This window comes from Limulus polyphemus, unplaced genomic scaffold, assembly GCF_000517525.1.
Source record: "Limulus polyphemus unplaced genomic scaffold, Limulus_polyphemus-2.1.2 Scaffold4014, whole genome shotgun sequence".
NCBI classification, from domain to species: domain Eukaryota; kingdom Metazoa; phylum Arthropoda; class Merostomata; order Xiphosura; family Limulidae; genus Limulus; species Limulus polyphemus.
In genome coordinates, this window is record NW_013669624.1 from 7,034 (window position 1) to 19,835 (window position 12,802).

At 35.1% G+C, this 12,802-nt stretch overlaps 1 protein-coding gene and 1 long non-coding RNA gene across 2 annotated transcripts in view; one reads left to right on the plus strand and one right to left on the minus strand.

The window, feature by feature from the left end:
* The window catches only part of LOC106470453 (homeobox protein Nkx-2.2-like), an 11,262-nt gene extending 4,647 nt beyond the window's left edge, over positions 1-6,615 (minus strand). Inside the window, exon 1 of the mRNA XM_022399053.1 lies at positions 6,266-6,615. Coding sequence (XP_022254761.1) covers positions 6,266-6,533 — 268 coding nt within the window. The 5' untranslated portion in view covers positions 6,534-6,615. The remainder of the gene's footprint in view (positions 1-6,265) is intronic.
* LOC111088564 overlaps positions 6,413-12,802 on the plus strand; it is a 68,919-nt gene continuing 62,529 nt past the window's right edge. Inside the window, exon 1 of the long non-coding RNA XR_002613039.1 lies at positions 6,413-6,472. This is a non-coding gene — a long non-coding RNA (uncharacterized LOC111088564). The remainder of the gene's footprint in view (positions 6,473-12,802) is intronic.

Here is a 12,802-nt window from a genome sequence, read left to right on the forward strand (position 1 = left end):
AAAAAAAGAAAGGCAAAACGTATCGTGAAAGATTCAAATTTTGCGAAAGTTGTACATGTGTTAGGAACAGATGAAAAGTATCTCATTCTTAGTTCATTGTAAAATACGTGAGTCTCCTATCTTTCGCTTCAAACCTTCGTAAAGAATCTAAATTAGGAAACAGTACTATATATAGGCCCATATAATCCTAACTCTCCTTAAAGTATTTAGAAAGATTTTGCCGGTCTTTGGAATGACTATAGGTTGAAAGCCTATATACATAAGTTATGTGTATAGGTAGCTGATAGGAATGACTATAGGTTGAGAGCCTATATATAAGTTATGTGTATAGGTAGTTGTAAAGGAATGACTATAGGTTGAGAGCCTATATATAAGTTATGTGTATAGGTAGCTGATAGGTATCTAAGCTATAACTATATTTGAGTTATTTTTAAGCTAAATATTTTATTGCGTTCTTTAATTGTATCAGCTACACTTGTTTTCATTGTTCCTGGTCCCCGCCCCCTAGTGGCACAGCGGTATATCCGCGGCCTCACAACGCTAGAAACCGGGTTTCGATAACCGTGGTGGGCAGAGCACAGATAGCCCATTGTATAGCTTTGTGCTTAACTTCAAACAAACAATTCTAGTCCCCCGGTTGGACAGCGATAAGTTTAGTAACTTACAACGCTAAAATCCGAGGTTCGATCCTCCGCAGTGGACACAGCAGATAAACCAATGAGATTTTGCTTTACAACAAACAAACATGGTTCCTAACATAATTTCTACGTTTTGTTTACGGTCGCAAGTTATTTACTGCCGAATAAATAAAATATACATGTTAAAATTATTACGCTATTTGAAATGTGAAATTGAAATATGATTTATGTGATCCGGTTTTCTTATATGCAACAACATGTTTGTACTTCAGAATATTTACTTTTAATAGCCATTTTTCGACTTTTTATAATCCCCGCTGAGTATAACAAACGTACTTTTACTTAGAAATATTTACTTTCTGATAAAAAGTTTAGAAAAAAAAACGACTTTTATAATTCAACGAAAATTCAAATATCAAACAGTTGCGTATATTAACTCTGATGAAGCTGCAAAGGCGAAACGTTTATTAAAATACAAAATAATAAAAACTATGTATATCTGGAGTATAAAGGTTGTTTTTTTTTCTAAACTTTGTATCAAAATGTGTAAATCCCTCCAGTGTGCACTACCAATTTTGAAAGACAACAAAAATATCTACTTTCTATCGTTGTTGTAAGTACTTAAGACTCTGTATTCGTCCCTTTGTGATACCTGTTAATTATTTTAATAGCATATTTTTACTTTTTATCGTTATTTTTGTTATTTCGAATCCGTGTTTGACTTTTTTGTTGTAACTCCCTCCCCATATTATTAGTATTTACTTAGTATTTACCATATTTACTTTTTACAGTTACTTTAATATTACTATGAAGTTCGTATTCGTCTTTTTTTTATCCTTAGTAATTATAACAATTATACATTTTTATTTAAGAAAAATTGTTTTTATTGACGCTCTTCTTACGTAGATGTCCTGAAGAAGAAAATTATATTTAATGTTTGTTAATTAATTGATTCTTGTGCATGACATAGAAGCTAACAGGTTTATCGGCTCAAGTAAACGTATTTGTATCAATATTTATAGCCCTCCTGTGGCTCGGCGGTAAGATCAAAGGTTTATCATGCTTAAGTTCGGAGTTCGATCCCTGCAATAGACATAACATAAATAATCTATTGTGCAACAAACTGCTTTATATGAAAAAAATATATAACTGGACGCCACAGTTTATCAATGTTTGTAAATAGCTGCAACAGTACTTTATTTTAAAGCAATTTTCAGGAATAACCGCACACTTTACTTTGAGACGCATTTGATCGTTTTAAACACCTTGTTAACCTTAGACTACAACTAATATATTAACAAGTTAAAATGAGAAAACGCATTTGAGTATAATAATGTTAATGACAAGATCTTGACTGAACATAGTATTTACAAGAAAATCTCAGTAAGATAACAAAAAAGTTCCTTCTCATGGATAAGCGATAAGAACGAAACATATAATACTATTCAATTTTCTGAGTAAGTAAATTATTTTATTCTGCTAATATAATACTGTGAAATAATATTTTTTCTCCGTGCATCTACACTTTAAGAGTTATTTTAACAACATTTCAAAGATAAAACACATGCTTCCAAGAGTATTTACTGCTATAAATATAAATCTATGTATTACTATAAGTGGGGTTGTGGTTCTTGAGAATCCTTTATAATTTTTAATGGTTCATCTATATAGGTTTCTTAACTCACTGTACATTCATAGAAAGGAGTGTGATAAGATACACGATTATGTTTAATTTTATCAATTATAACATGGAGAAGCTTTTCCATGTAGGTTGCTGTTTATCGTTTATGTTGATCCTAAAATTCACGAAACTTGTTGCATTTCTGAATACGATCTTTTATTCCTATATTTAAGGGCCAGGCATGGCCAGGTGGTTAGGGCGCTATCTGAGGGTCACGGGTTCGAATCCCCATCACGCTAAACATGCTCGCCCTTTCAGCCGTGAATGCGTTATAAGTGATGATCAATCCCACTATTCGCTGGTAAAAGAGTAGCCCAAAAGTTGGCGGTGGGTGGTGGTGACTAGCGCCTTCCATATAGCCTTACACTGCTAAATTAGGGACGGCTAGCGCAGATAGCCCTCGTGTAGCTTTGCGCGAAAATTCAAACAATCCTATATTTAAACTCTCTCTGCGATTTCATGTCTAACAAACATTTTAATAAAGTTTCATTTTTTTGACGCACCCAAAAGATCTCTTCAAATTCTTTCATTGCCTTCAATTCCTTGTCAAATAACGCGGGATGTCGTTACGAATAATATAAAATTTAACTTATGTACATTATCAAACAAACTTTAAAAAATCAACGTTTATAGCAGCAACATACCGTTATCAACCAGTGTTTCTGTAAATGTTCATGTTTATGTTCACAATACGTAACAAAAACCCTTAGAATGATGACCAATGGGAAACTGAGGGTCTCACCAACATCACGACTAGGTAAAGACGGCACGGAATTTTAGTTGTAAAGGTCACGTTTTTTTTTATATTATTAAATTTATGAATTAAAGTCATGTTTAGAACGACAAGATATATGCAGTAAAAAGTTTACATTCTCCTTGTTTTTATGTTGCTTTGGTGAAGTGATCAAAATGTTGTAAGCAAACATACAGAAATAACCATAATAACTTCAATATTGAAGTAAATGATCCCCGAGATATGTTTTTTGTTGTATTTCATAAGTAATAGGAATATTGAAAGACTAATAAAGTTGTAGGGATTTATAAGGCTAACACTTTAGTCAGCGACTATTTCAATCGCTCCAATGTGCAAAAACGAAGAAATAAAAACAGGATATTTTTTATGTTCCTTAAACCAACCAGAAAAATCTCAAATAATTTGAACCTTTATTTTTAGAAAAATCACAAACTATATTTCGTAATTTTGAGAAATATGGTTATTACATCCACTGCATTTGACTAAACAAACAAAATTGCCTCCAAAATTATTGTGATAAGTTAAAAGCACCAAGTATACTATGCATGAGAAGAGATGGTGGAAGACATGCCTAATTTGGAACTGTGGTAGGATTTGTTTGTAATTAATCACAAAGTACACATTGGGCTATCTGCGCTCTGCCCACCACGGGACATATCTTTGTGCCACTAAGGGGCCTGCGGTAGGATCGCGAATTGGAAACAAAACGAGGAAAAATGAAACATTCAGCGCGTAATTTTCAACAAACTTAAAAGCATTTCCAGATGCTTTAAATTTATTTTTTTATATTTTTTTATGATTTTATTTTATTGAAAATGTGTACGATAATATATAAATTTACATATGGATGGATCATACATTACAGGTCAATGACTGAAAATATAATTTTAGTTTGCCCGACTTTGATTCAACTGGGTTTCCAACAAACAACCCAGATGTTTTTATTACAAAGTACTTTTGGGGGGAGGGGATAATTGTTACTTTTACTTGAAATCGCATAATTCTCAAATATATATATATATATATATATATGAATATCTTTTCCTACTGTTGCATAATATTTCTGATTTAATAATATACCTTATTTAATTTTAGTGACAAGTACCAAATATATTTTATATCTTTTCGATAACTGAAGCATGACATATTAGAACGCTGAAAGACAAGTAATTAATTTCAGGTTTCTGTGATAACAAACATGATGGTGGTTACTTGAGTAACGAAGCACGTTATGCTAACATAATAATAGGAAGGCAAACAACTGTTTATAAGCGTAAGGAAGGATTATATTGATGGTGGAACATACTACATGTTTCGATAGAACGTTGGTCTGTCTTCTTCAGATATGATCAGTACTAAGCCATACGGAGCTTATGTATCATTAGAAAGACAAAAGACACAATGATTAAACGTGACAGAAGTTTAGGTAAAGGTAAAATCTGATCAAGTGTATGAGCGGTGAACTGACCTTACCAAATACGGCTGATGTTTCTAAACAGTCTATTTTCGTTTTGTTTTTTAGTTTAGAAATCATCAAAACAAATGATCTCTCTCTAAACCGTAATAATGGCCCTAGCAACATCAGCCGTATTTGGTAAGGTCAACTCACCGCTCATACACTTGATCAGATTTTACCTTTACCTAAAATTCTGTCACCTGCTTACATCATTACTTTCACGTTTAATCATTGTGTCTTTTGTCTTTGTAACTATATGTAAACCCTGTATTGCTTAATACAGATCATACTTGAAGAAGACAGACCAACGTTCTGTCGAAACATGTAGTATGTTCCACCATCAATATAACCCTTCCTTATGCTTATAAACCTTTGTTTGCCTACCTATTATGATAATGTTAATTATTAGACTAGCGTATAGCCCGTCAAAAATGACTGGGCAAGTACTACCACCCTCACCCCATAGTCTATCCTAACCTCAAATTTCATGGCTAACTGAAATAAACATATTTTGCGAAATCAAGCTTGACCAACAAAGAGGCAGAGAAGTGTAGTCGAGGCAGTCAAACGTCGGTAAATTGCTTTCTAAGCCAATCAAAAGTAAGATCATTCATGAAAGGAATTCGTGGCGTATTCATAGAATAATTATTGGTAAAAATCAGTTCTATTAACAACTTTGTAAAATATAGAAAAGCCACTGTGTTTTGGTAAGACTACGTTCCGACAATGACTTTCATGTCATGTTGCTTAGCAACAAAAGTATAACCTAATATTGTTGTTAGTCTATGTACTGAAAGTAGAAAATAAAATGTATAGATAACAAAACTGGAAAAATATTTGTTGATTTCTTAACTTAGAGTCTCCGTTGATTAAAGAGGTTTGTTTGTTTTATTGAAAACGTTGGTGATATAACAGAAAATAGATTAATTCCGAAACGATTTAAGTTTAAAACTGAATCGATATTTTTACTTTCATGATAAATTTTATGCACTTGGCTCTAGGCTAGGTGATCCCACACTACGTCTTTACTTTAGGCTTATTATAACCAACACTCACTACAGTTATAAGGTTTTACTTCACCCCCTCACTAAAATCGTAATGGGCAGACAGTAATTGAACTATTCTATATGGATAAATGCATTTTGGCTTTTATGACTCCTCCTATTTCGAGAAGTTAAGCATGACGTGACACACACTGGCTTTTATATAGGTTAGATTATGGTTTGGTTAATAATAACGTAAGGAATAATTTTGTGTTAATGTGTTAACCAGTACCAGATAAGAATGCATTATATCAGTATTAACAAATTGTTTGATAATGCTTATTTGATTGATTTTGATGTAATTATGTATTGTAATGATATGAAATAACGAATTAAGAATATATTTTACTACCAGCGCGTATGTATTTGGCAGTACTAGGCGTTATTGTTATCCATATACAAGTATGATAGTACTAGATTGGTTTATGACAAAATACAGATATACTACAAAAGATTATCTCTATTAAATACGTATACGGAGACAAAATACTATGAGAAGACACAGATATATTCACCTAAAGATAGACCTATATGAAGACAGTACTATAACGAGACACAGATATATATATATATATATATGTGTATTCATAAAGAAGTATATGAAGACAGCATACTATAACAAAATAAAGATATATTTCCTTAAAGAAAGATGCGTAGGAATACTGTACTATTAACAGAAACAGATATATTTACCTAAAGACGTATATGAAGATAATACTTCAGCGCTCGATAACCACCTAACGTACGGACTGTCTGCGCATATTCCGTTGTAGCAGAAGGAGGGGTAGGAAAAGCTGGCCTCTGGTATACTCGTGTCCAGAGCGACGGGTGCCGAGGAGCCGAGGCTGGAAACCAAAGAACCTCCGCTACGAACCGGACTGGACGTCTGTTTCACTTCTGGTAAGTCTAAAATGTCTTTTACACTAAAACTACTAGGCTTAGCAGTGACAGACATCTTCATAACGAGTGGGCTCTGAGAGGCCGGTTAAAATATTCCTGAAGAGTTCTTTTGGCCGAGACTGAAAATAGAAATCATCTAGTATGCTTCAAACAACCAAGAAGGGGTCCCACACATGAAGCGGGGAACAACTTAGAACTATGGTTGTGTTAGAGAGTGGCGATACTCCACTTAAGTGGAAATGCTCTCTTCATTACTCTCGTGCACCACTCTTGGAGCTGCTTCAAGATTTCCACCAGTTAGATTTGTAAGTTAGCTCGCGCACGCGGTTTACCACGGAAAACTGGGAGGTCCAGGCGTGAGCGCGTGGGGGCTGGCCAGAACCGAAGCGAGGAGGACTGCTCTAAGCGCCAGGTTTGTGTGCTAGGCGTTCGGTCAATTTGTCAATGTTGTATACCTGAGTGGTGATTGGCTGTCATTGACAGCGCTACCACCAGCAGGGAATCGTTGGGAACGACTAGGGTTTGGTCTTGGCTTGATTCAAGGTCTAAAAGCGTTGATCGAAACCAGCCCAGCTTGGATGTGAACAAGCTGATTTATATTATTGAAATTTAACTAAAACCTAACGGCCAAATCAGAAAATTAGGTAAACTGTAACCTTGCTATTATTCAAGTAATACACGAGTATTATGACTACGTATAAATCTACTATTTAAGTTTTACACGTGGTGTGTCCTGGAAAATTAGTTTATAATTATCATTTTCTTTAAAACAAACGCGCATTTACTAAAAAGATGAATATTTGATGACATTTAAAATATCTCAGAACAAAGTGTTCATTGGAAAAAGCATTCACGACTAAAATCGATTCCTTTTTTATTTTACTTTTGTCTGCAAGCATTTACTCAAGTGCGTTACACTACTTGTTTATAACTTTTCTTGTAAAGTAACAAGTCCTAGCCATACAGATATCACAAGCGTGTATTATCTCTGACGTATAGATGTTTGTGAAATCTACAAGTATAGTAAAAACACGAGGACTCTTAAACAGTGGTATATCATTGATGTGTTTCGTTTGTTTGTTTTCACATGGTAGCGAGTACGGGGCTCGGTTGGAGTACAGAGTCGGTATTTTATTGTATTTAAAGCTATAAATAATTCGTAGGATGGGCAGTTTTTATCCGGTAGTCCAGCTATGAGTTATGTAACAGCTAGAGATGGGAGTCATTCTTACATTAACACTGCGACCAAGGAATTACGAGTTCCCCACTCCAGCCAGTATAAGGTAACCTCTTCAGACTTGCTGAGGAGGCCCGAGAAGCCTTACTCTGTTGACACGGACTTAAGTGTGATGATTGATGTTACTCTACCATAACTTCCTTCTGAAACCTACCTTAAAAAAACACAGGCTGTTAAAAGTCTAGGCAAACAGATGCAGCTGGGGGAGGGGGTCGAACCTAGTACACAAGCGATTCGCGATTGCTCACAATAGATTCACCTCTAATCTCGTCCCAGTTATCCAATGTTTTCCACCTTTAAGCCTGTAGAAGGACTGTATAGGCCTGCAATAATTTCCTTTTCACCGCAAGGAGGCGTAAACGTTAGGGTCATAAAGACCAGATGGGCACTATAACCTTTATGGAGCTCCACACCTGTGAGTTGAGAAAGAAATTCAAGTCTTCACGTGAATATTTATTTAATGTTACCAGCAGACTTTTTATTGACTGATGACAGCCACATGTTAACTGGCATTAAGCCGTCTCGTAACTCACGTGTCTGCATAATATAACCACAGGGGAAAATAATGTAAATATAACAGTTGTTACATAAAATGTATTTACAGAGCTCTTTCCCGTGTTAACACAATCTCAGCATATCATGTTTTAACACGTTGTGTTATATATATATATATATGCAAGTACATGTAAATATTCTCACAACTGCGTATTATTTATTCATTTTGTTATTTGACAGAAGTCTTCGCATTCAATTATCAAATAAAAAACTCCAAAACACACAAAACACTTCTAGTAACTAGGTTTTGCTGTAACAGAATCATAAACTCAACATCTAATTCACAAAGTTAGTCTAAAGATATATCGTTTTTTGGTTCCTTTGGTGACTAGCTGACATTGAAATTGTTGAAGTTGAAGCGTTGGCTCTGTTAGCACCAGTGCTCAAACTGTTTCATAATGAAAGATGCGCAGAGGTGTAGCCAGCATTACAGAGTGGGGGTGGGGTGGGGGGTCTTTCGCAAAAAAAAAAAGCTGACTTTTTCTTCTACACAAATAATTTACGTGATTTACATGAAAGTCAAATAGTTATTTTAAATAAATAGAAGAAAGTGGACCTATTGGGATGGTCGTTCGACCCTCTCTATGGTTACATCACCGAAGAGTTTATAATAGTAGTATTCTAATATACATTAATACAAAGTGAATTTTATAACTTCATTAATCAGTCACTAATTAGATCAAAATTAAGATCTAACAATACTTTAAATAAACCAAACATTAAGATCCAACTAAAAACCAACCTTCCCCAAATGTTGATGGGGGTAATAATATTTGGCGCAGGGAGAATCAGTATGACTTTAGCTCCATTGAGACTAAGTCAGTTAGTGAATTCTCACTTTCTGAACATCGTTCCATACGCATGATTTTTTTAACATAGAAAGGGGGAATGAAATTCATATTTATTTTAACAATGAAAACAGCGTTTCCTTCCGTTCCCCCGTAATTCAAACACTGGTTTACACACCTTGATATAATGTATATATAAACATTATTTTTTAATGAATAAGGTTTGTTCATATCTGACATAATTTTTAGAAATAAATAGGTGTTTTCTAGGCCCTGAAATCTTGTATATAATATGCGTATTTACATCGAAGCACACGCTTACGTTTTGTTTTGCTTGTCCCAAATGCGTTTTATACATATTAATTGTTCGTTGTTAATCACGAAGCTCCACAAATGGGCTATCTGTGCTCTGCCCACCACGGATATCGAAATCCGATTTTTAGCCACCGGTGGCTATATAGACAGAACTGATTGTTTGTTTGTTTGTTTTTAATTATGCACAAAGCTACACAAGGGCTATCTGTGCTCTGCCCACCACGGGTATCGAAACCCGGTTTCTAGCGTTGTAAGTCCGCAGACATACCGCTGTGTTACTGGGGGCAGATAGAACTGAAGTAAATAACATTATAACAGTTATCAAGGCTGAAAAATATTATATCGGTTATTAAAATAAGTAGCATTATATCTATCGCTTATCATACACTCAGTGACTAAACTAAAGACTTTAGGTTGGAACATATAAAATAGATATTTTTAAATCAGTTTGTTGTTTCATATTATTCAACTAGTCAATGATAACAAGCTATAGTTTATTAAAGTCTCAGGGATTCGATTAATTTCCTTTTCCCGTACTAACCATTGCGTTTTCTGTAACCTAATGATACGGGTATTAAGGAGTGCGTAATATGCAAATAAGCTACAGGACGACGTTAACATAATGAAGATTTTTTTTCGGACGGTCGCATAACGCTACACAAGGGCTATTAGTGCAAAGCCGTCTTCAATCTTAAAGTGATACACTAGAAGGAAGGTAGCTAGCTAGTCAAGTCAACAGTACACACCACTAACTCTTTGGCTACTCTTAACTTATAAGTGGGATTTGACAGTTACTCTTATGTTACGCCCACTACCACACAGTATGAAGTGTTTTTGTGGTGACTAGTTGAGAATCATGAACCCTCGGATTCAGTCCTGGTACGCCAACCTCTAGGCCACGCCTAACCCATTAACAATGGAAAGAAGAAAAACAAATAGTCTTGGTGAACGGCAGTTTATTCTGTATACGTTTACACACAATTAACAGCAGGGACAATAATCACTCCGTAGTCTACACATGTACAAACAATTAGTATCCTGCATAATAATGACTATTATATATATATTAGGGACTGCAATTCCGTGTGATAATGGGTCGGGATCCCCAGATTCCGGGATTTATAGAAGAGAATTATAGGACTTTGGGGATTTTATTTAATTAATTAATTCCTTCCAGACCGAAGGGGGTGTCACTGATGTTTTTCTTTTCATCTTGGCCCCTAACGGCTCAAGGGTAATTTTGAAGGCTTAGAAAGCTAAAAATCGGATTTCGATACCTGTGGTGGACACAGCACAGAGTAGATTCGTATGGTGTTTCTCACACCTCCAAATTCTGTTGGAGGTGAGAATCCTGGAGTAGGATTAGCGTCCTAGTCCGGACACCGGGTGAGCATGTTTCGGTGTGACGGGGATTCGAACCTGCGACCCGCAGATTGTGAGTGGAGTGCCCTAACCACCTGGCCATGCCGGGCCACAGCACAGATAGCCATTGTGTAGCTTTGCGTTTAACAACAACCTTTAACAGTAGCGATAATTATACAAACTGTATGAAACTTTGGACAAACTTACTAAATAGTATCTATTTAAAAAAATTAGTATAATATGATTTAGTATTTCTATTTAAAAAAATTAGTATAATATGATTTAGTATTTCTATTTAAAAAATTAGTATAATATGATTTAGTATTTCTATAATTTTTCAATTTGTGAAATTTCCAAACTTCTGTAGCGAGACACAGTCGACACACTAGGCTACAGTTTATGTCTACCAGACACAGTCGACACACTAGGCTACAGTTTATGTCTACCAGACACAGTCGACACACTAGGCTACAGTTTATGTCTACCAGACACAGTCGACACACTAGGCTACAGTTTATGTTTACCAGATACAGTCGACACACTAGGCTACAGTTTATGTCTACCAGATACAGTCGACACACTAGGCTACAGTTTATGTCTACCAGATACAGTCGACACACTAGGCTACAGTTTATGTCTGCGAGACACAGTCGGCACACTAGGCTACAGTGTATGTCTACCAGACACAGTCGACACACTAGGCTACAGTTTATGTCTGCGAGACACAGTCGACACACTAGGCTACAGTTTATGTCTGCGAGACACAGTCGACACACTAGGCTACAGGTTATGTCTAGGAGACACAGTCGACACACTAGGCTACAGTTTATGTCTTAAAGAGCGTACAGTTCTACTGTGAAGTAGTTTACTGAATGTGTTTTTGATGTTCTTTATTTGGTGATAACCGCATATAAATCGTTTTCATTTCCTGTCATTTTTGTTCATCCGTCCGCACTTGAATAGATTTTTAACCAATGCGGTTTCTTAGTTAAACTTCATTAAAAGCTAATAGAAAACCGCCTATACTCAAGTTTAATTGCTTACACTCTGGATATCGAATAACCGTTCTTATAGGATGGTGGCGACGCAGTTAGACGCACGTACAAGTGTTCATAAAGTAAGATAACAGTTTTAATAACAAAGTTACTCGCGCAAATACTTAACGTTTTACCAGTCTCATATGTCCGCGTTATTTTTGTAATTATTTACGTTAAGAAAGAAATGCAGATAGTTGATTACTTTATATTAAGATAAAATATAACGTAAATAACTAAAATACTTGGAATCCCGGAATTCAGCCACTAAAATCCCGAGATTCAGAAAAATTTTCGGGATTGCATCCCTTAATATATATGAACACATGGCTAATAATGACTCCGTATCCCACACATGTACAGACAATTAGTATCCTGGGTAAAAATTAATCCATATTTTACACATATGCATACCATTAATAACATGGGTAATAATTACTCTGTATTCTATAAATATACACTCAATTAGTAACATGGATACCAATGACTCCGTATTCTGCACACGTACACACAATTAGTAACATGGCTAATGATGACTTTGTATTATACACAGATGCACACAATTAGTAACATTGATAATAATGACTGTTTATTTTGCATATGTATACACAGTTAACGACCTGGGTAATAATGACTCCCTATTTTACTCATATAAACACAATTATTAACCTGAGTAATCAATACTCTATCTATCCTACACATGCACACACAATTATCAACTTATTTCTAGTCATAACTCCATATTCTATACTCATTGCTTGGGTTCTATAAATGTAAACACAATTAATAGTCTGGGAATTGTTAGCCCGTATTCTATGCATGCATACTGCTATCAGACTTTGGTGGTTATTAATATTCCGCAATCTATGCATGTACACAAAACTAGTAATATAGAAACATTGTGACCTTGAAGCATTGTTGAAATTGTTACCCAGAAAAAGTGTTAACTTTGTAACCCAGAAGGAGTGTTAACAATATGACCCAGAAATGTTGTTTATTTGTTTTAAAGCAAAGCCACAGTAGACTATTTGCTGTGTCC